Raw genomic sequence first — 24799 nt, 5'->3', positions numbered from 1 at the left:
AAATATATGTCAAGCAGTGCCTGTGAGATGAAGTCAAATTGATTAGGGCAGTGTTCCTACACAATTATGATTAACAATGTCACTTAAACATCATACAGTTCATGCGTCTACCATGGCAATTCTTCACAGGGCAGGCAGATTCCATCTCATCCAAACATGCTCGATTATTGTGGGAGGAGAAAGGGAGGACACCAGAAAGTACCACAGCAGGAATCCAAGGCAAATTTTCTTGACTTATCCCAAGCGTGTTGAATCTATCAATGACAATCACTCCAGCTCAGATCAGCTAATTCAATGACTGGAAATCAGGTATTTCTGAATGGCTGAGTTACTAACTGAATAAACTCATCAAGCCATCATAGGAGCTTAGAACATTCTAATATGTGGAGAGTTCATTTGTTAAAAATTTAAAATAAATGCTCTTAAATGTGAACACTTTTCATATCAAAACGTTTCAAGGGACTATCTACAACAATATCTGATTTGAAGTGTTGTCCGCATGAAACCAAACATAACAACCAAGCTTTACCAGCAGCATCATGTGAACAACCATGAAGTAAATAATCAACTTGTTACTGACATTGATTGAAAGACTTGCATTTATATAAAGCTCTTCATGAGTGAACAACATCCCAAGTACTTTACAATTAAAGTACAGATACAGTGTCTCAAATCCAGCTGTCTAAAAACTGGAATTGTTCAAAAACTGAACACTTTTATAAATGTTCCATTCAAAGTTAATATGAGTAAAATCTTTTTAAAATTATGTGGACAATTCAGCTAAGCGCTGCATTGGTGCGGTAGGCTCCAGACTAGTTTATCAGTTTCGCTGCTTTGTGTGCCGCACTAATCCATGGTCCAGCGACCCTTGACCCCCACCCAACACAGCTTGACCCAAATAGCCCATGGCCCAAACTGCCCAACCAAAATCTGGCAATTTCCATAATCCACATTGCTTCAATCCCCAAGGTAAATTGCAGGTATTGTTGTAACATAGTAAGAAGCCATTTTCATGCACAGAAAGATCCCACAAATAGCAATGAGATAGTTACCACATAATCTGTTGCCCTAATGTTGCATAAATATTGGCCAATACACTGGGGAGAACGTCCCAGATTTCTTCAAAACAATGCCATGGTACCTTTGAATCCACCTGAGGTAGGTAGGGCCTAGGTTTAATGTTTTATTGAAAAGACTGATTTACTTGCACGGATCACAGCACTACATAAATATGCTAGTGCCATAGCTATCATGATTATAAGGAGGGTTCTTGCAGCTGCTGAAAATGCTCTCAATGTGGTGGACTTATGTCATTCTATAGTTCAAGCAATTTATTATTCCCTGCTATACCAAAGATATCACCAGCTGGGATGCATAAACCCCACCTTCCCCACCTCCTTTAAAGACCCCCTTCAAAATCCATCCCTTTGACCAAGCTTTTGGTCTCTCCCATAGCTTGGATCTATTTTTATCTGATTAGATCTCTAATGTGCCTTGGAATGTTCTTAACATGAAAAGGTACAATAATGTTGCTAAAATTAATCAAAAAAACTGCGTTAAAGCTTCCTCTTGCCGAGTGCTAATGGCTGACAAGTACTTGGCCAGATAGCTGTCTCATCTATTTGGAATAAATTCTTCTGCCCATATTAACAAACTATTATAATCACATTGTTGATAATAAATATATTACATTTGACCTCATGTTTAAACTCAATCAAGTTCAAATAAATATCTCTTACACGTCGTATATCCACTCTCCAATTCTGATTTGCTCTTTTTATTAAAAGCTGACATATGCTATTATATCAAAATCCATCCATTGTAACATTATGATTAGAGTACCTGCAGGTAATGTGAACGTCACCAGATCAGTGAGGAAGTAACAGGCAAAGTCTCCCTTGCGTTGATGGAGGGATGCAGCTATCTCACGACGTATCTGTTCAGTGAGCTCTGGGCATACCATAGCAGGTATACACTTGGCAGCTTGTTGAGACACCTATAGTGAAAGAAGCAGAATAAAAGTACTATACATTCACAAAATATTTATAAAATTGAAACTGAATGTAATAATGACATATATATATCCAAGAATTTCCAAAAAACATTTCCATTTTCTCATTAAGATAAAAGCAAAAAAACTACGGATGCTGGAAATCCAAAACAAAAACAAAAATACCTGGAAAAACTCAACAGGTCTGGCAGCATCTGCAGAGAGGAGCACAGTTAGCATTTCCAGTCCAAATGACCCTTCAACAGAACTAAGTAAAAATAGAAGAGAGGTGAAAGATAAGCTGGTTTGGGGGGGGGGGGTGGTGGGGGGGGGGGGGGGGGGGTGCAAGAGGAGCTGGATAGAGGGCCAGTGATACATGGAGATAACCAAAAGATATCACAGACAAAAGGACAAAGAGGTATTGAAGGTGGTGATATTATCTAAAGGAATGTGCTAATTAAGGGTAAAAAGCAGGATGAGCAATGTACAGATAGCCCTAGTGGGGGTGGGGTGGGGGGGAAGGGATTGAAATAGGCTAAAAGGTAGAGATAAAACAATGGATGGAAATACACTTAAAAATAATGGAAGTAGGTGGGAAAAGAAAAATCTATATAAATTATTGGAAAAAACAAAAAGGAGGGAGAAAATCAGAAAGGGGGTGGGGATGGAGGAGAGAGTTCATGATCTAAAATTGTTGAACTCAATATTCAGTCCGGAAGGCTGTAAAGTGCAAGTCAGAAGATGAGGTGCTGTTCTTCCGTTTGCGTTGAGCTTCACTGGAACAACGCAGCAAGCCAAGGACGGACATGTGGACATGAGAGCAGGGTGGAGTGTTGAAATGGCAAGCGACAGGGAGGTCTGGGTAATGTCTGTCCGCAAGCATTACCCAGACCTCCCTGTCGCTTGCCATTTCAACACTCCACCCTGCTCTCATGCCCACGTCTGTCCTTGGCTTGATGCATTGTTCCAGTGAAGCTCAACGCAAACTGGAGGAACATCTTCCGACTAGGCACTTTACAGCCTTCCGGACTGAATATTGAGTTCAACAATTTTAAATCATGAACTCTCTCCTCCATCCTCATCCCCTTTCCGATTTTCCCCCTCCTTTTTGTTTTTTCCAATAATTTATATAGATTTTTCTTTTCTTACCTATTTCCATTATTTTTAAGTGTATTTCCATCCATTGTTTTATCTTTACCTTTTAGCCTATTTCGATCCCTTCCCCCCACCCCACCCCCACTAGGGCTATCTGTACCTTGCTCGTCCTGCTTTCTACCCTTAATTAGCACATTCCTTTAGATAATATCACCACCTTCAACACCTCTTTGTCCTTTTGTCTATGATATCTTTTGGTTATCTCCAACTACCATTGGCCCTCTATCCAGCTCCTCTTGTCCCACCCCCCTCCCCTTAAACCAGCTTATATTTCACCTCTCTATTTTTATTTAGTTCTGTTGAAGGGTCATTCGGACTTGAAACGTTAACTGTGCTCCTCTCCGCAGATGCTGCCAGACCTGTTGGGTTTTCCCAGGTATTTTTGTTTTTCCTTTTGCTCATTGCTTAGACTACAAATGTAATCAGAGGATAAATTTAAGAGTTTTCTATAGGAGGTAAAAGCATTACACCATCATACTCCACAATTAGCCTTTCACCTTCATTGGCTGTGCTTCTTTTACAACTATTTTAAATGCTTAATAAAGAACACTGCATTATCTTGGCATGAAAACACTCCAGGGGTACGTACAAGTGAGAACAATGAAAACAAAATTCAAATGTTCAGTAAAATGATTTTCTTTTGGTGGAATTCAAATGAAAGATGCTTTGGGTTTGGTGGAGCCAATACAAGCTGGGCATAATTACTCGTTGTACTCAAGATTCCGGTGCTGAGCTCCGTTGTTTTTTTTAATATACTTGTTCATGGGATGTGGGCGTCGCAGGTAAGGCCAAATTTGTTGCTCATCCCTAATTGCCCTTGAGATGATGCTGGCGAGCCACCTCCTTAAATGGCTGAAGTCTGTTTGGTGAAAGTACAACTAGAGTCCTGTTAGGTAGGGAGTTCAAGGGTTTTGACCCAGTGACAGCAATTATAGTTTCAAGTCAGGATGGTGTAGGGCTTGGAGGGGAACTTACAGGTGGTGGTGCTCCCTTGCATCCGCTGCCCTTATTCTTCTAGGTGGTGGAGGTCGCAGGTTTGGAAGGCACTGTCTATGGAGGCTTGGCAAGTTGCTGCAGCACATTTTGTGTACGGTACACACCACTACCACTGTGCCAGTAGTAGAGGGAGTTGATGTTTAACGTAGTGGATAGGGCAGCAGTCAACTGGGCTGCTTTTCCTAAATGGTGTTGAGCTTATTGGGTGCTATTGAAATCACATTCATCCAGCCAAGTGGAGGCTATTCCATCACACTCCTGACTTGTCCCTTGTAGATGGTGGACAGTTACTCACCTCAGACTTCGCAGTCTCTGGCTTGCTCTTATAGCCAGAGTATTTATATGACTGGTTCAGTTCAGTTTCTGGTCAATGGCAATCCCCAGGATATTGATAGAGAGAGAGATTCGGTGAAGGTATGAATGCCAGTGAACGTCAAAGGAAGATGGCTAAATTCTCTGTTAGATATGGCCATCGTCCGAATGTTGCCCCTGTGCAGCAATATCTGGACAAGGGCTGCTTCAGTATCACAAGAGTTGCAAATGGTGAACATCGTGCGATCATCGGTGAACAACCCCACTTTTGACCTTATGATGGAAAGAAGGTCATTGATGAAGAAGCTGAAGATGGTTGCGCCAAGTACACTTCCCTGAGGTGATGTCCTGGGACTGAAATGATTGACCTTCAACAACCACAACAATTTCCCTTGGTGGTAGATATGACTCCAGCCAACAGAGTTTTCCCGATTCCCATTGACGTGGAGTGAATGAAATTGGATCAAGACTGGCATCTGTAACCTCAGGAAGAGGCTGAGATGGATCAGCCACTCAGCATTTCTGGCTGAAGATGGCTGCAAATGCATCAACCTTCTCTTTTGCTGGGCTGGGCTCCCCCACCATTAAGGATGGGATTATTTGTGGAGCTTCCTCCAATTAGTCGTTTGATTGTCCACCACCATTTACAAATGGATACAACAGGACTGCAGAGCTTTGAACTGATCTCTGTCAATCACATGCTGCTTTCGCTGTTTAGCATGCAAGTTGACAGCTTTTTTTAAGGTATGCCTGGTGCTGCTCCTGGCATGCCCTCCTGAACTTTTCATTGAACCAGGGTTGATCCCCTCGCTTGACAATAATGGTTGAATGAGGGATATGCTGGCTCATTAGGTTACAGATTATGGTTGAATATAATTCTGCTGCTGATGGCCCATAGCACCTCATGGATACCCAGTTTTGAGCTTCTAGATCTGTTCTGAATATATCCCATTTAGCACGGTGGTAGTGCTATACAACATGGTGGAAGGTATGCCCAGTGTGAAAATTGGGCTTCATCTTAACAAGGGCTGTGTGGTGCTCACTGCTACTATACTGTGTCATGGGCAGATGCATCTGTGACAGGTCGATTGGCAAGGACAAGGTCTAGTAGGTTTTCCCCTCACCACCTGCCACTGGCCGAGTCTGGCAGATAAGTCCTTCAGGACTTGGCCAACACAGTCAATAGTGATGCTTTCAAGCCACTCTTGATGATGGGCACTGAATTCTCTCACCCAGAGTAAATTGTGTGGCATTTGCACACTCAGTATTCCCCCCACCCCAACCACCCCTGAAGTGGTTTGAAACATTGTACAGATTAATCAACTGAGGAAAGACAAGTGGTGGCAATCAGCAGGTTTCCTTACCCTTGTTTGACCTAATGCCATGAGGCTTCATGGGGTGCAGAGTCAATATTGAGGACTGCCAGGTCAAGTCCCTCCTGACTGTATATATTGTGCCGCCACCTCTGGCGGTCTACCCTGCCAGTGGGACACGACATATCCAGAGATGGTGATGTCTGGGAAATTAACTATAAACAATGATTCCATGATAACAATTATGTCAGGCTGATATTTGACCAGTCTGAGAGACAAGCTCTCCCAATTTTGGCACAAGCCCCCAGATATTACTATGGAGGACTTTGCAGGATCAGCAGGGTGGGAGTGTGCCATTGTTGATTCCCGTGCCTAAGTTGATGCCAGGTTGTCAGTCTTGTTTTATTCCTTTGACTTTTCTGTAGCAGTTTTGTATAAAGGAGTGGCTTGTATGCCCTTTGAGAGGGCGGTTAAAAGTCAACCACATTGCTGTGGGCCTGGAGTCTCACGTAGGCTGGACTAAGTAAGGACAGCAGATTTCCTTCCTTAAAGGATATTAGTGAACTAGATTTTTTTTTAAAAAAATGACAATTGATGATAGTTTCATGGCACTATAATTGAAACAAGCTTCAATTTCAGATTTATTAATTGGATTTAAATTCCACCAGCTGCCATTGTGGGATATGAACTTGTGTTCTCAGAACCTTAGCCTAGGCCTCTGGATTACTAGTTCAGTAACATTATCACTACACCACCATCATTCATTATATATACATATATGTATCCAAGTGTAGTGACGTGTGTTAAGTAGAGACAGTCACTTTGGATTTTAACTAGTACCCTCACTATTTTTGAATTACAAAAATCTCTTTTGTACTTACTATATTAGGCTTAATCTCAAACTGCAAGGACTCATTTGACATCAACCCGCAGCTTTCCTAAACAGAAATAAAAGAAAAAAATAATAGAACTATTAGGCTAACTCACCTCTGTCAACAAAATTGCCAACATGTCCTGTCTCTGAAAACGGATAGCAAGGTGTACAAGGGTGTAACCTACATCAAAAGCTGAAGGACGATTCAACAGGCGAACTTCATCTGATACAAGTTGCCGAGCAATGTCACTTCCAGATGACTTGTAAGCTTCTACTGCAGCCAGATCCCCTTCTACTACTCCTGCAGGACACAAGAGTGTGCTTGATTCAAGTTACCTGTTTCAATACTGCTATCTAGTACAACAGTTTAATATAATCAGAGGGCTTAGAACACAGGACATGACCAAGTGAATATTGCAAAGATTAGAAATCACTCAACAAAATAAACACTTTACACCTATTGAAAGTTGTTCTTCCGCAATTTTTTCGAACTTGCTTTCATAGGGCTTCAATAGCTTTTTGCATAAAATAAAATTGTTTGAAAAGTAAAAAATCCATTTTCGAATATGAAATTCTGCTGAGAAGAGGCAGCATAAGAAGGCACATTAGACAGCAAATCAGATGTTTACAGTAATTTACCAAATTCTACAATGGGAGTAATAAACAGTGGAAAAAGCTTCCAGCTTAAACATTCAAAAAATTACAGGAAATCTCAGGCACATACAGATTTATTTATGGTCACATCTGTGGATGGCTATGGTGTACTTACAGATTACCTAAAATTCAAGCAAAATTTGTACTACAGTTTCAGCTATGGTCGGTTGCTTTTCAACAAAGTTCTGCCTGTAGCTCTTAAACATCAGGTACTAAATTAGGATTTTTACATTTCATAACAGGGAAGCGAGGGGGATAAAAAGCAATAGTTGCAATTTCAACATATTAACGCAACTTACCCTATCAGGGTACACAATATTTCGGAAAGTTAGACAGAATGGCAAAGGTGGTGGGGTTGCCCTTATGGTAAAGGATAACATAGGGGCATTAAGTGCAAGGATCTGGCCTCTGAAGATCATGAATTAGAATCAATATGGGTGGAGATTTGGAATAGCAAGAGTCGGAAAACACTGGTGGGAGCAGTTTATAAGCCCCCCAAACAGTAGTTATACTAGTGGGCAGAGCATTAAAAAATTATTGGAGCCTACAGTAACAAAGGCATTGTAATAACTGTGACGGACTTTTATCTTCATATAGACTGCGACAATCAAATTGGCAAGAATGGTCTAGAAACTGAGTTTTCAGAATGTTTTCATGACAGTTTCTTGGAGCAGTACATAGTGGAACCAACTAGGGGTTGGTCTTAGATCTATCATTGTGTAATGAAGCAGGTTTAATTAGTAATGTCATAGTAAAAGATCCAATGGGAAACAGTTAGCATAATACCATTCACTTCCATGTTAAGTTTAAAAGTGGCATAATTCAATAGCAAACAAAAATCTTTAGTAAAAGTCAGCTTGAAAAATTACTTTTTAAATTCAAGAGTTGGAAGCAAACATAACACTGAATAGTTAAAACTGCACCTGAACTAGCCCCCTCCCCTTGGAAAACTAAAAACAATTTAATACACCCATCTCAATTACAAGTCATAACCATCATAATTAACAATAGTCAAGACAAGTAACTTCACACATCTGATAATTTATGGAACTTAGATTTCACACCACACACACAGTTTAACAAAAATTCCCAAGTGACTGCCAATGCCAGTTTCCAGTTCCCATTCCAGTTGAGGACACTCCACATAATACATTGACCAGACAGTGTGTAGATGGTTAAGTGTGTCAGGTATCACAGTTCCTGTTTCAGCTGCTGCTATAATCAATATGCGCATCACCTAATAATGATCTGTTCACTTGACGGGTTACACTGTTTACTTTTTGAAAACTTTTAATTGTTAAGTTTTTTAAAAATGGCACTCATTGCAAATCTCTCATGTGTAATATATACATATACACAAACATAAATAAAAAATACATATGCAGATACATCAGTAGCCTCATCCTAAACTTAACTTTAATGGATTGTGCCACAATGAGATGCATGTACAATATTTAGCATTCCCGTAGATGAGAATTCCTAAAGTACATTAGGTGAATTTGCCACACAAACACCATGTATGCTTTGGCACTATCATAAAATTGTTCTCCACAATTACATTTCTAGCTTGAATACTTGGCATGATAAAAAGTATGTAGGACATGTGCTACTCATTAATTATTTAAGAAACAGTTACAAACATGCAAGCAATGTTTGCGCTCATTGTAGGTAATAAACTTAAACAAAGACAAGATCAATTCTTTTAAAGAGTATCCTTTTTTTGGAGGGGGTAAAATGTGGCAGGAGGCAAAGTCAGAAATATTAATCACTTCAAATTCCACCAGTTTTCTCTCAAGACAAAATAAATACTTTTACAAAGCTGCTTTCCATGTTCTATTAGAATAACAGCTTTCAACTCCAGTGGGTGTTGTCATGGAAGAGACACAATAAGGGATAAAAGAGAGTGTAATGAGTAACATGAAAAGTCTACTTCACTTAGGGTGGGACATCCCAAAGCAAATAAGTCTCAGGAGGAGATTGAGATGTTGAGGTAGGTTCAGCCTGCAACCCTTGCAATGAGTATTTAAGAACTGTCCAATTTCTGCTTTGGGGGGGGGAAGAAATTAATTTGTTCTCAATCTGATTTCTATCGCAACTGTAATGACACAGCAATTGGTAAAGACTGAGTTATTTAAAATCCCAGAGAAACTTTAAGCAACTGCCATAACCTATATTTTCAATTGGCATGTTTGAGATGCAACTCTGAATTCAGAAATGAAACCACCAAGCCTCCAATTATTAATTTTTATAAGGTATTAAACACATACACATCTACAAACTACTACCACAATAACTATTGAACAAATCCCCAAATGAATCACTCCTAAAATCTTCACCAAGGCAACAATAACCCATAGACTTTAAAGAGACACCAGGCAAAGCACATTTTAACTTACGAATTCAAAATGAGGTTCCTTTCAATTTGTTTCCTTTGCAGACAGTTGTAGTCTTACAGGTGCTTAGATCTCGCATGTCTCTAACTTCCACACACAAAACTCTGTGTAAACCTAGCCTTCCCTTAGAATGCAAATTTTCGTATCACCAGGCCCTTTGAACTCCACCTTTTCTAACAATAAAACCCCTTTCATTGTACCAATTTTATTAGTAATATAAACATATTGCTTGGTGCCTCCTAGCTAGGTGCAAGATTTCACCCCAGTCTTTGAATGGTTTATTCGACAAAATGCAAATGCGCCCTTTACCTTACTGTTTACATCTCAACTACTATACATCAAAGCACCCAGGCTAGTTGGCTTTAATCCAATTAACACACACACTCAGACACAGACCCTACTACAAGTCCAATTTAAAATAATTTCCAAAGAAATTACATATATTAATATCTCTTCATGACACAAGGGAGAAAGGTAACAGGGAGGGTGGCAATACAGAAGTCCAGTTTCAGTCTTTGGGGGTGGGGAGGTGGCCAAAGATATAGTTGGTGGATTTCGACTACCTCAGTGGTTGGGTGAACCCAGCCTCCAATTTCTATCTCAATAGAGGGAACATCATTGGGAAACTGTTTCGCCATCCGATTGAAGGTTTGTACTATTTATTTGCCTTCGTGGAGTTGTTCTGAGGGTCATCAATAACATATCATTTATTTTACACAGTTGGCCCGTTTTACTGCTTTTCCTGTAGGGTATTGTGGAATCCCAATGTTTCTAAGAGGTTGCAGACTTGCCTTTTGTCACTTCATTAAGAGTATAACAGCACCATCTTTAATGAAGCAACTTTCAGCTGCAGTTGAGCACGGATCTCTTTCGCCCACTTACCAAAGTGTAGTCTTTTTCTGTCCTCCATTTTTCCCATCATGCAATGCTATCCTATGTAGCTTTATGCTCCCAGTGCCATTAACAGCTTATACCTTTGCAAAACTGTAACAACAGTGTTTCTAATCTACTATCCATTGGTTTGGTTATATTCAGTCTTGCAGCCTCTCAATACAACTGCAAAATCTGAGCTGCAAGTATTAGCCTTATATTTCGCTGCCCATTAAAAATTTGTACTCGAATTTACATAAAAAGCTTACGACTGAAGGAATTAGTTTTCACTTATGGCCTTACTTGTTTTTTTTTCCAGATTTCCTAGAGGTCAGTATCTTCAAACAGGGCTAAGTGCATTTGTACGAATATCCTCTTAGAGAGTTGCCACAACGGCATCTGCTTTTTTTGAACCAGAGGTAATAAGATAAAAGGTAAACAAAGGGGTCACCACAGGAATCCACAGCCAACATTACTAGAGAATATTAATTTAACTAGTTAAATAGAACAATTGGATTGGCTCAATGAAACACATTGATAAGAGATCAAATGTAGAAACTTTAAATCCTACACTGAAGGAACTAATCAGTTTTACGTCAAGTTTCCAGCTACACGGTTCCACCATGGTTTGCAGACTACCAAGAAGTCAAGGGGATATCATGAGGCCCAGAAAGCTACCAGAGCAATTAGCCAAAAACACCATTTAACATTTTCAGTGAACGGTCAGGACATCTATATCAGCACATCATTATCAAAGTTTGCTATATATTGCAGAATATTGCCTCATGTGGAACCTACATGAGATGGTACATGATTATAAGTGGGCTATAGAAAAAACTCAAAACAAAGGGTGCAATTCTAACGGGGTGTAGCAGCAGAGGGACCTGAAGATGGCAGAGCAGGCTTAGAGCATGGTTAAAGCATATGGGAGCTTGGACTTTACTGATAGGGGCATATGGTACAAAAGAAAGGAAGTTATGATAACCCTGTATAAAATACTGGTTTAGCTTCAACTGGACGTGGCCAGTTCTGGTCACCATGCTTTAGGAAAGATATGAAGGCATCAGAGAAGGTGCAGAGAAGGTGCATGAGAATGGTTCCAGGAGTGCAGAACTTGGAGAAACTGAGGCTATTCTTCTTGCAGGAGAGCAAGTTAACAGAATATTTGATAGAGGTGTTCAAAATCATGAGCGGTCTGGACAGGGTAGATAGGGGGAAACTGCTCTCATTGGTGAAAGGTTTGAGCACCAGAAGGCACCAATTTAAGGCAAATGGCAAAAGGATCAATGGTGACATTAGAAAAAACATTTTTTCTTAAACGGAAGTGGTTAGAATCTGGAATGCACTGCCTGAGATTGTGGTGGAGGCAGATTTAATCACAGCTTTCAAAAGAGAATTGGAAATTTCTGAAGAGGGAAAATTGGCGGGGCAATGGAAAGAAGGTGGCAGAATGCAACTAGATGATTTGCTCTTGCTGAGAGATGGCACAGACATGACAGGCTGAACGGCCTCCTGCTATGCAGTAGCCATTCTATGGCGACGATTATGCATTTCTTCTCTAGCCCATTGCTGCACTTCTCATGTGGATTCCACCTTCCAAGGCAATATTCTGCAAGATGTGTGTGTGTGTGTGTGTGTGTGTGTGTGTGTGTGTGTGTGTGTGTGTGCGCGCGCGCGCGCGTGCGTGTGTATTTGTGCTGTGTGGGGTGAGGGGGGGCACATTTTCGTTTTCTTCTCACTCAAGGGGCCAGTAAGCAAATATTGCAAAGATATAGTTTTGCACAACAATAAACTGAATTTCAGAAAAGAGAGTTGAGTTGAGAAAAGCAGCAATTGCTGTGCAAAAGTAAAACAATGTCATAGCTAAGTTATAAAAGGGCAATTAATAAAAATGGCCGGAGTGCGAGAGGGTCCGCGCATGTGTGCTCCGGCAGCGTCATACCTTGGTCCTCCCCTGGCTCCAGCCCCGCCGTACCTTTGCTTCCTTTGGGCCCAGCAGCCCTCAGCACTGCCAGTGTTTGCTGTTCCTCTAATCAGAGACTGTTTCTCTCCCCATCAGGCTACCAGCAGCAAAAATGGAAAGGAACAGCCTGCAATTGAAGGAGCAGCCCCTTGCAAAATCTTGAATTTCACTTTTGAACTTACTGGCTTTTGAAAAGTGGCTCCAGGAGCCACCTGGGGGGGCCTCACAGGCTGCCAGTTGGACAAGCCTGATGTCGATGAAAACTTTACTGTTAAGACTGATAAAACTTTAAACTCTGCGCATGCACAGAGTGAACTCAGGTGTCATCGGAACAGATCCACAAACTTGATATTTTATATTAAAATTTGATTTTATATTCCCTCTCCCTGTTCTTCCAATGAAAATAAACCACTTCACACTTCTCTGCCTTAAATTTCATCTGCGCTTATCCACCCATTTTGCCAGCTATGTCCTTTTGAAATTTAACACTATCTTCACAGTTCACAATACTTCTGAGTTTGATGTCAGCTATAAATTTTGGAAGTGTAACCTGGAGTCCCAAATCCAGGTCATTAATATCTATAAAGAAAAGCAGTGATTCTAACACTGACACTGGGGAAGCCCACTACATACCTTCCTCCAGTCCAAAAAACAACCATTCACCAATACTGTTTCCTTAGACTCAGCCAATTTTGTACCCATGTTGCTGCAGTCCCTTTTAATTCACATGCTTTAACTTCGAAAAGTCATTTGATAACATGTCATATAACAGGCTTGTCAGCAAAGTCCATGTACACCACATCAACCGCATGACCCTCTTCCACCCTCAAAAAACTCAAATTAAAAACGGCTTGCCCTTAACAAATCTGTGTCGGCTTCCCTCAATTAATCCACAATTTCCCAAGTAACTTTTAATTTTGTCCAGTACTATCATTTCTAAAAGCTTCCCCACCATTGAGGTTAAACTGACTGGCCTGTCCAGCAACAGCCCTATAACCCAAGATGATTGAAAAATTATGGCCAGTGCCTCTGCAATTTCTCCCCTTACTTCCTCCTGGTGACTTATTAGTTTTAAGTACAGCCAGATTATCTGATACCACTATCAATTTTTTACCCATCAAGTATCTCAAATACTTCCTTTTTCACTATGACTTGGGCAGCATCTTCTTCCTTAGTAAAAGCAGATGCCAAGTAGTCATTTTGTGCCTCAGCCATGCTCCCTGCCTTTTTAGGTCACTAATTGACTTCACTCCTCCTTTTACAACCATTTTACTATTTATATGCCTGTAGAAGACTGAGATTTTCCCTTTTATGTTAACTGCCAGCCTCTTCGTTTCTCATTGGTTTTTTAAACTTCCCCTCTGAGCTTTCTATATTGAGCCCAGTTCTCAATTGTATTCCCCACCTAACATTGGTTACTGTGCATTTATATGACAGTGTGGAGTACGGCAAATAAAGGTGGGTGAGCTGCAGGTGCAGGATGGCCATGTGTAACTACGATGTGTGGTAATAATGGAGACCTGGCTAAAAGGAGGGTTAGAAGGTACTTAATATTCCAGGATACAAGGTATTCAGGAAAGATAGGAAAAGAAAGAAAGGAGGAGGGGTAGCAGCACTGATTTTGAATACTTACATCAAATTCCTTCTTAACCTTCTCTTCTCCAACTTCTTCTGCTTCATCTTAGTCTCTATTGCTTCAATCATCCAGGGAGCTCTGGATTTATTTGCCCTACCTTTTCTCCCTCATGGGAATGTTATATGGCTGTGCATAAATTCTCTCCTCTTTAAAAGGCAGCTTATTGCTCAGTTACAGTTTTGCCTGACAATCTTTGAGTACCTGGGCCTGATCTGTTCTCACCCCACTGAAGTTTCCCTCCACAATTAATTATTCTTACTCCAAATTTCCATGGCCAACATAAACCTTCTAATGCTACCCCACCTCTTTTTTTCCCCTTCTGTCTTTCCTGAACACATTCAATCCTGGAATTGTAGAGTAGCTAGTCTTGCCCTTCTTTGTGCCAGGTCTCCATTATTGCCACAATATCATGGTTCCACATAGCTATCCTGCACCTCACCCACCTTATTTACCGAATTTCACACGGTCACATACATGCACTGTAACCCTAATTTAGACTTTACTACATTCCCTCATACTCTGACCTCACCTAATATCGTACAGTTGCCTATTCTATTGATATCTGTCTCTCCCAATTCTCTGTGCATCTTGGTTTTCCCCTCCAATATTACCTACTGGTTGCCACACCTCTATCAAGTTAATTTAAATCTTCCCCAATATCACTAGCAAATCACCCTGCAAAGAAATTGGTTCCAGTTCTTTTCAGGTTCAAGAACTCATGTGTGTTGACCAACTATGTTTGCCATGACATGCCAACATTCTCAGGGCCCCACCTTGCCACCATCTGCTTGCAATCTTGGAACAAGTTTCTGTTTTCAACTGCAGACAAAAGAAATTATCCAGTGCACCAGCAACTTACTTGAAATGAACACACCTGAATACATGAAATACAACATCCAGACCATTTTTCATTGAATTGTGTCACTGTATATGTACCATTTCCAAAGAACTATGGTCAGGAAGTTTTATTCTATCACTTTGGTTTTGTCAATAGCTAAAACACAATTCAGAGTTCTTGAATTGCTTATTTCATGATCAACCATATCTTCACTGCTCACCAACATGCACATTTTCATCAAAAGAGTAAGTGGAGAGCTGACAAGGAGAAACATTATTTCATCCTCTTTGGTCCAGATTCAGAGACATCAATTGCAACATCTTCTGCCCCATTGTTAAAAACAGCATCAATGGAGGAGTTGAAGCATGCTACTTTCTTGCATACACTTAAAAAAAAAAACTGGTAACCTACTTTATAATAATTTTTTTCAAACTTGGCATTCTGCAATTCCAACAACCCCGAGGGCAGTGACCTTATTTATTGAGATTCAGTAAAGTTGTACTCATTAAATTATACTAAAGTACACAGTTCCCAATAAGGATAAAATCACATGACCTTCAGTGTATTCTCCTATAAGCACTGCCTACAATCTTGGAAAAAATGTTATATTTGCCTTAAAATAAACTATAAAAGTGAACTATGCTAATAAAATGTAATTTTGAATCTTCCATGTATAAAGGAATGCCAAGCACAGAATGTCAGTTTTACTTACAAAATTATTACTTTGGAGTAGAGCAACCATTGAACAATGCACTTTTGAAAGAGTGCAGTGAACAAAAAAACAACGTACTTGCCAACTTATCTTACCTAAGTGTATGGGAGGGATTTTTAACTTTGAAATTAAAACAGGCAGTCATAGCTCAAGTATTATGTATCATCAGAAACACTATGGTTATAAGATTGTTCATAGAGACACACTGTGCTGCACAGAATGCCACAAACAATAGATTCTATACAAATTTATTCAACTCATTATGGATGGATCCAGACTGAAAAGCTCCTTTGTGCAGTCAGGCAAATCACATGCTACATTAAATGTTAATGAAAAGATTGTTGCAAACAGAACATTCTGAAGAAGAACGGACAATCACAACCAAGACTACACACAAGAGCAAGATCTGCTAAGTGGAAGCTATGAAATCCAGCTATCACTTAAAAACTCAATTTTGATCATTTCTTTGGGGGCACCGCTTAAATGTATTGCACCCATCAGCTGTAGTCAATTGAAATAAAAAAATACTACATTACTGGGGATGCTTGACCTGCAGAGTAACAAAATATGGTAGCTGTCTTAACAATTATTGCCCTATAAATCTAACAAATGAATTTTAAACTTGGCATCATGAGAGAGAGTTTGGCAGCAGTTACACATTCCTCAGAAGGGCTCATCGTTTACTCCATATTTCATTGCAGTAAACAGAATGACTCACTGAAACCTGTTACCAATCAGTATAGCTGTCAGAAAGGAAAAGGATTTTCCCTACATGGCAAGGGAGTGAACCTTCAGATAATACATTTTATTGCCAAAATATTTCATTGTGAAACTTTATAGTATTAGTCCCTACTTATCAATTCCTGTTTGCAGATCTTAAATATAACCTGTTATCAGTTCACTGGATTTTGCTCCAACAATGGAAAACAATACTTTCAATAGTGAATTCATACTTAAGATATAAAACCTAACATCACCACTACACAATCCCAAATGCTAGCATCACATCACCACTACACAATCCCAAATGCTAGCATCACCTGTTAACCAATGCAATTACTAAGGAACCACTTTTTTCTTGAGAAAAACATGTTGCCAATGTACTGAGGGGCTTAAGGTTTTGGCTTAAAGCTTTAAGTTTCAGAATCTTCACAACTCTGAATCAGGGACCAGGACTGATAGTCATGCATGGACTATGGAATCAACAGACTTCAAAGGCCTGAATGGCCTTTTCTGGTCCAATTTTATGTTCAAATGATAACTACCATACTAACTAGAGAATAAGACAAACACTTAGTATGAACTTCCCATGGTATAGTTACTATGTAGATATATGCCAATCAATAAAATTAATCTATAAAAAGCAGGCTGAATGTTATTGGTTACAAGTTTCTTACAAGTACTACAGGATGCACAAAAAGGCAACGAGTCTTTCCTCCTCCACACCCTCCCCCCACCAGCTCCCCACCCCACAACATGATCTTTTCATTCAGAACTGCTGGCATGATATTGGCAGTCTCACTTTTTCGGCTCCCTTCACTCAACTCAAACCTGACTCCCTCTGAACTTGCTGCACTTGTTCTCTCAGGTCCAACCATAGTGGTATCAAAACTACCGATAAGGGCGTTGTTGCCATTATTTGGCAAACAGATCTCTACCAAGGAAAAACCAAATGCCAACTCTGACACTTCCTCCTACCTTCCCCGGACCATGGCCCCACCATCAAACACCAAGTCATTGCTTCCAGGACTGCCACTGACCTAATCTCCTCCGGAGTCTTTCCTCCACAGCTTCTAACCTCATGGCCCCCATAAACCCCAAACAGCCTGCTTCTACCTCTTTTCCAAGGTCCTCCCAGGATCCACAAACAGAGATGCCCTGGTAGACCTATCATTTCAGGCTATTCCTGCCCAACTAAATTGATTTCTTCCTATTTCAACTCTATTTTTCTCTTATTGCCCAGTCTCTCCCTACTTGCATTCATGACTCTTCTGATACCCTCCATTACTAACAGTTTCCAACTTCTTGGCCCTGACCATTTTCTCTTCACCATGAGTTCCAATCTCTCTGAACTTCCATTTCCCATCAAGATGGTTTTGGGACTCTCCATTTCTCCCTTAAACAGGGGCCCAACCAGTCTCCAACCACCATCACCCTCCTCCGCTTGGCTGAATTTGTTCTCACTGAACTGTTTCTTTAACTCAACTCACTTCCTCCAAATAAACGCTATTGCTATAGGTACCCTGGTGGGTCCAATCCATGCCTACCTTTTTGTGGGCTATGTAGAATATTCCTTTTTCCAGTCCTAATGGACCCCCTAATGCTGACCTTTTTCCCAGTACATTGATGACGGTATTGGTGCCAATTCTTGCTTTTGCCCTGAGCTGGAAACTTTTATCAACTTTGCTTCTAATTTCCACTCTTCTCTCACCTTCACACGGTTTATCTCTGATTCTTCCCTTTCCTTCCTCCATTTCTCAGCCTATCCCCAGAAATGGAGACTATCAACAAATATTCATTGTAAGCCCACTGACTCACATAACTATCTCAACAGCACTTCCTCACACCCTGCTTCCTGTAACGGCTCCATTCCATTCTCCCAGTTCCTCAGTCTGCAGTTAATAGGGCCTTTGTCTACGTCCCATCCATTTCCAACACATCTGCTCTTACCCCTTCACTTCTCTCCCATAGACTCAATAGGGGTCCCTTTGCCCTCATATTCCACCCCACCAGCCTCCATATTCAACAGGTCATCCTCCGCCATTTCTGGCACCTCCAGCTTCCACGACCATCACCAGATATCCCCCGCATTCCAAAGGACTTTTTCCCTCCACAACACCCTGGTCCACTCCTTAATCACCCCCAATACCTGGTCCCTTCCCATGCAAGTACATAGGAAGCAAAAGGACAGGTATTTCATCTCTCCTCACAGTTTAAAACCCCAACACTCCTTTCAGGTGAAACAGCGATTTATATGTACTGCTTTCAATTTAGACACTACTTGCTGCTCACAATGTGGTCTTGCTCTACATAGGGAAGACCAAATGCACATTGATGAGTGCTTTGCAGAACACCTCTGCTCAGTCCATAAGCATGAGCTCATGCTGCTGGTGGGCAGCCATTTTTATTCTCCGCCTTGCTCAGATGCTGACTTGTCCTCAGCCTACAACAATGTAGCCCTGAAGGTCAACTGAAGTTTGAGGAACAGCACCTCATCTTTACAGCTATCCGGACTCAACATCAGGTTCAGGCCGTAATCTCTTCCCCATTTTGCTATCATGTCCCGGCTTCTCTCGTTTATGCTCTCAGACAGCATATTATTATTCTGCCATTTATACCTTCTCTAGACACATATTTTGTTTCTTTACTTGTTCCATTACCATGCTTTTTGGTGCTGCACCACTTACTCTTTCATTCCTTTTTCACCATCCCACATTTCACCTGCTTAAAACCTGTATTTCTAATGTTTCCGGTTTTAGTGAAAAGTTATTACCCTGAAACATCAATCCTATTGCTCTGCATTAACGTGGCCTGATACGTTGAGTATTTCCAGTATTTTCTCTTTTTATTGCAATAAAGTGGCAGTTCCTTGACCAGATAATTAAAAAAGCTTTTGAGAAGAATGTTAACAGAAAACATCCAAACATTTGAGACAGCGAGTTCAGAGCATTTTATCCTACGGTATTACCTACAGTAAGTATTAAAATAACTTAGTTTAGAAAATCAGTGACATTGCATCTATGTTTAGAGCTGTTCAAAAAGTTGCACATCAGTTCACTCAAATTTAGGTTATCTCCCCACCCCCCCCAACCCCCAAGTTAAACAGCCTGACTTCAACAAATGGTTAACAAAGTGCACTGCTTTTCTTCCAGTGTGTATTTCTTAAGTGTCACTGCCACCTCCACAGATTTACCAGAGTTGCTTTGCACCAACAATTCTTCAGCTAACAAAAAATATGTGCATTGCCTTTTCACCATACATCATCATAATTGTATTACTCCTGAAGGCCAGGTGTTCAATCACAGATGCACAACAGCATATGGTTAACCATCAATGGCCCGTACACAGTCTTATTCCTTCCATCATGATAAATAGTGGAGTCATGAATTGCAGCAAATTATCGTGCAAAGCTGTTTATGCATTTATTTTGTCATTTGCTCCAATGTTGTAGAATTCACCTTATTTACATTGAGGGGAGGACCCCACAGCATTAGGAGCCAATGGCATTGCAGCATAATTTCTTACTGTAGCTGTCCAATAATACAAGCAGACAATACACTAGAAAGAACCTCCAGGAATGTACGCTGCAACTCTAGAATGCATGGATTAGAAAACAGTGCTTTACAATATAAATATAATTTCACTGAGCTTTTTTGGGTTAAGCACAAATTTTGCAACACAGTAAAAAGAGACAGGGAAAAGAGAATACTTCCAAGTATTGTCACAATTCAAATTGTAAAAAGATTCAGTGAAATATTGTTCCAGTCCACTAATATCCTCGAAGTTCTGGATCTATCAATTAAAAAATATCTTTACATCATCCAATATGAATATGCAGGACAAAATTAGACCATTAGGAGGAAGAAAGAATAGTAGTTATAGCTGAAACTTGGAGAATGCAGTGCCAAACTAAAACAGGAATGGTCACAAAACAGAAGTGGGGTAGGGAGGAGAGGAAAAGTGAAGCCATAGTTACTTTTCAAAAAACAAGCATGCTTAAATAACATTTAAAAAGTTATCAAAAACCTTTCTTCTTGCAGTCTATGAAGCCAATAATCTTTCAATTCTGGCCCAGAAGCCCATAAATTTTACACACCCAATCTGTAATTTTCTGTCCACTAATTTTAAGCAGCAAGTTAATTCTTACATTCTAAGGCAGGAATATTATGCAGACTACAAGGAAAGCAGTGATGGTGGCATCTCCAAGGAGGTAAGTTAGCATCTTGCCTTATGAACAGGAATACACTGGAAGGATGCCACCTGATGGTTCAAACAGGCCAAGAATAATTTAGGTCCCACTCACCTCTGCTTTCCCCAGGTCTACTAAGGGCCATGTTCACATGCATTACAGCCTAATTCCAACAACCACCACACCAAAAGCAAAACCACTTTTCTTTCCCTTTTAATATTGTCAGGCAAATTCCCAGTACTCCAAGATCCAAGTGCTGCCTATGACTGTCTGACATAAATACCTGTTCTAAAAAGCCTTTAACCTACGGAGCACCCATTCTGAAAAACCTCTAAATTGTGGCAATGTCCCAGGAACTCACTCAAAAGATAAGCTTAGTTCTTGTCTGAGATATTAAATTTGAAAGCTGTTGGACGAAAAGGGAACACCCTTAATATTTTTAATACGTCATGGCACAAAAAGCATCTGTGACTAGTACTAAGTTCTGTACAACAATGCACCAACTAATTACAGGTCTTCCGGAAGTTAAGCAGAACCAACAGAAACATAGTTCTCCTTATTGTGTGAGCACTTGAATTAGAATGTCTCACCACTATGTCTAATCATAAAGCAAATTTAAAAAAAAAAATTACATTGCGATCCCAAGGGAACAACTTATATATACTAGTTTGCGCCAATCTGTTAAGCCCTCAGCCATCTAGCTTAAAGGTGCCAACATCAAACGGAATATAAACATTTGAGGAAGCAATTAATTTTTGTATCACTCGTCAAAGATTACTTTTTAAAATGTGGCAATTTCTTACAAAAAAAAATCACAACTTAAGATCCTTGATCAAGAGCTAAAGTGTTGAAGTCATGCTTGAAATTCAGCAGATTCTACATATAATGCTATGTATGCCTGAAGTTAAATGCTCTCAGGCAGCAAAAGAAATTTGCTAAGTTACACAAATTTCAATTTCAATGTGGGAAATGTAAAATTTCACATTTAATGCAATATAGCATACACTAACATTGCAAGCAAACGGGTCTTTCGTCAAAGATGAAAGTGGAGAAAATTTGAGTGGCTTAAATAATTTCACGCAAAGTATGCAAACAATGTGAGGCTGTAATAGAGTTAGAGGACTACAGCACAGAAAAAGGCCCTTCGGCCCATCGAGTCTGAGTCGGTCAAACAAGTACCTAGCTTTTCTAATCCCATTTTCCAGCACTAGGCTTTGTATGCCATGCCATCGAAAGTGCACATCCAAATACTTCTTAAATGTTATTTAAGAACCACCACCCTTTCAAGCAGTGAGTTCCAGATTCCCACCACCCTCTGGTGAAAGAATTATTCCTCACATCCCCTCTAAACCTCCGCCTTACCTTAAATCTATGCCACGTGGTTATTGATCCCTCCAACAAAGGGAAAAGTTCCTTCCTGCCTACCCTATCTATGCCCCTCATAATTTTATTCATCTCAATCATGTCCCCCCCCTCAATATCCTCTGCTCCAGGGAAAATAACCCCAGTCCATTCAATCTCTCCCCATAACTAAACCTCTCCAGCCTAGGCAGCATCCTGGTAAATCTCCTCTGCACTCTCTCTCGTGCAATCACATCCTTCCTATAATGCGGATTCCAGAACTGCATGCAATACGCTAGCTGTGGCCTAACCAGTATTTCATACAGTTCCAGCATAACCTCCCTGCTCATATATTCTATGCCTCAGCTAATAAAGGCAAGTATCCCATCATTTCAGTCATCATTTAATACTGTGATGCAGCTTGAGGGAAGAAATTACAAGCAAATCAAATCATTTCAACCCAGAATAGCTCGTTGATGAACCATATTTGAAATACTGTATCTCAATGCAGTTTTTGATAATTAACTTTGAACAAGAGACCCTGAAGCACTGGAGGGAACAGAAGAAATAAGTAATCCAGGACTTATAACAAGTTATGGAAGTAGCAGGCAAAATTTCTCACTGCATGATCTGTCTTGCCTGACCCCACCTGCCTCCACCTTTTATTTGTCCCCCTTTGCTGTTATTTGTTGTTCACTAACCTACTCAGCAAGTATTGGCAGTCTACTTAAACACAGGGCAATGGCATCCAAATTGCACCCAGGGGAATGGGTGAATGGCTTGGTAGCAATCAGACGTAGGACCCCAGTTAAGATCTCCCCATCCCCTCAACTCAGACAACGTAGTGTTATTCTATCATTTGGCGAAGCCCCTCCCAGTATGCATTGCTAAAGTGTTCCTGGTGTAACCAGCTGAGCCATCTAGAAAGTCTAAACACATCGATCTATACTATTTAAAAACATGTGCCTGTTATGCACTGTCTACCCACAAACCTTAACTCTGCTGCGATATGAAAAATATAAAAATGGCACATGAGAAGGTGGTGGTGATCCGCCTTCTTAAACCTCTGCAGTCCGTCTGGTGCAGATACACCTACAGCGCTGTTGGGAAGTGTGTTCCAGGCTATTGATCCTACAACAGTGATGGAATGGCGATATAGTTCCAAATCAGGAGGGAGTGATATGAAGTGTTTTTTCTCCTGTATATGGGCATCACTGGTAAAGTTGTCCATCCATAGGGGGTCCCAAAGTAGCAAGCAGGCTGCCTTAAGTACCAATCATTTTACAAGAAGTTATACTTATGGAGCACCTCTAACATGATGCAAGTCCCAAAGCACTTCAGAAGAGCATTATAAAGCATAATTGGACACCGAGTTACATGAGGTCTGATGGCCAAATAGGTAGGTTATAAGGAGCAGAAAAAAAGAGGTAGCAAACAGAGAGGTTTAGGAGGGAGTTCCAGACCTTGGCCACCAATGCAGGAGCAATTAACATCAAAGATGTTTGAGAGGTCAGTGCAGAAACCTCGGAGAGGGTTGAAAGCCACGCAGGAATCTGAAAACAAGGATGAGAACTTCAAAATTGATACTCTGGCTACAATGAGATAAATAAAAATGGAGCAGGTCTGGCAGCATCGGCGGAGAAGAAAAGAGTTGACGTTTCGAGTCCTCATGACCCTTCGACAGAACTTGCGTTCGAGTCCAAGAAAGAGTTGAAATATAAGCTGGTTTAAGGTGTGTGTGTGGGGGGCGGAGAGATAGGGAGACAAAGAGGTGGAGGGGGGTGGGGGTGTGGTTGTAGGGACAAACAAGCAGTGATAGAAGCAGATCATCAAAAGATGTCAACGACAATAGTACAATAGAACACATAGGTGTTAAAATTAAAGTTGGTGATATTATCTAAACGAATGTGCTAATTAAGAATGGATGGTAGGGCACTCAAGGTATAGCTCTAGTGGGGGTTTTTTTTTATATAATGGAAATAGGTGGGAAAAGGAAAATCTTTATAATTTATTGGAAAAAAAAGGGAAGGGGGAAACAGAAAGGGGGTGGGGATGGGGGAGGGAGCTTACGACCTAAAGTTGTTGAATTCAATATTCAGTCCGGAAAGCTGTAAAGTCCCTAGTCGGAAGATGAGGTGTTGTTCCTCCAGTTTGCGTTGGGCTTCACTGGAACAATGCAGCAAGCCAAGGACAGACATGTGGGCAAGAGAGCAGGGTGGAGTGTTGAAATGGCAAGCGACAGGGAGGTTTGTGTCATTCTTGCGGACAGACCGCAGGTGTTCTGCAAAGCGGTCGCCCAGTTTACGTTTGGTCTCTCCAATGTAGAGGAGACCACATTGGGAGCAACGAATGCAGTAGACTAAGTTGGAGGAAATGTAAGTTAAATGCTGCTTCACTTGAAAGGAATGTTTGGGCCCTTGGACGGTGAGGAGAGAGGAAGTGAAGGGGCAGGTGTTGCATCTTTTGCGTGGGCAAGGGGTTGTGCCATAGGAGGGGGTTGAGGAGTAGGGGGTGATGGAGGAGTGGACCAGGGTGTCCCGGAGGGAGCGATCCCTACGGAATGCCGATAAGGGGGGTGAAGGGAAGATGTGTTTGGTGGTGGCATCATGCTAGAGTTGGCGGAAATGGCGGAGGATGATCCTTTGAATGCGGAGGCTGGTGGGGTGATAAGTGAGGACAAGGGGGACCCTATCATGTTTCTGGGAGGGAGAAGGCGTGAGGGCGGATGCGCGGGAGATGGGCCGGACACGGTTGAGGGCCCTGTCAACGACCGTGGGTGGAAAACCTCGGTTAAGGAAGAAGGAGGACATGTCAGAGGAACTGTTTTTGAATGTAGCATCATC

At 40.9% G+C, this 24799-nt stretch overlaps 1 protein-coding gene across 7 annotated transcripts in view; it reads right to left on the bottom strand.

The window, feature by feature from the left end:
- The window catches only part of LOC121289719 (ubiquitin thioesterase ZRANB1), a 96649-nt gene that overhangs the window by 61233 nt on the left and 10617 nt on the right, over window positions 1-24799 (bottom strand). For 4 of the 7 annotated variants that reach the window (XM_041209360.1, XM_041209359.1, XM_041209357.1 and 1 more), the window contains 3 exons: window positions 23420-23509; window positions 6754-6941; window positions 1843-1996 (listed from right to left, as the gene is read on the bottom strand). In XM_041209360.1, coding sequence (XP_041065294.1) covers window positions 1843-1996; window positions 6754-6941; window positions 23420-23509 — 432 coding nt within the window. Of the gene's footprint in view, window positions 1-1842; window positions 1997-6647; window positions 6705-6753; window positions 6942-23419; window positions 23510-24799 lie in introns of all 7 variants that reach the window. The other 3 variants (XM_041209362.1, XM_041209364.1, XM_041209363.1) reach the window with 3 other exon arrangements.

The sequence above is a fragment of the Carcharodon carcharias genome, chromosome 17 (genome assembly GCF_017639515.1).
Source record: "Carcharodon carcharias isolate sCarCar2 chromosome 17, sCarCar2.pri, whole genome shotgun sequence".
NCBI classification, from domain to species: domain Eukaryota; kingdom Metazoa; phylum Chordata; class Chondrichthyes; order Lamniformes; family Lamnidae; genus Carcharodon; species Carcharodon carcharias.
This window is presented reverse-complemented; position numbering and strand designations above follow the sequence as displayed.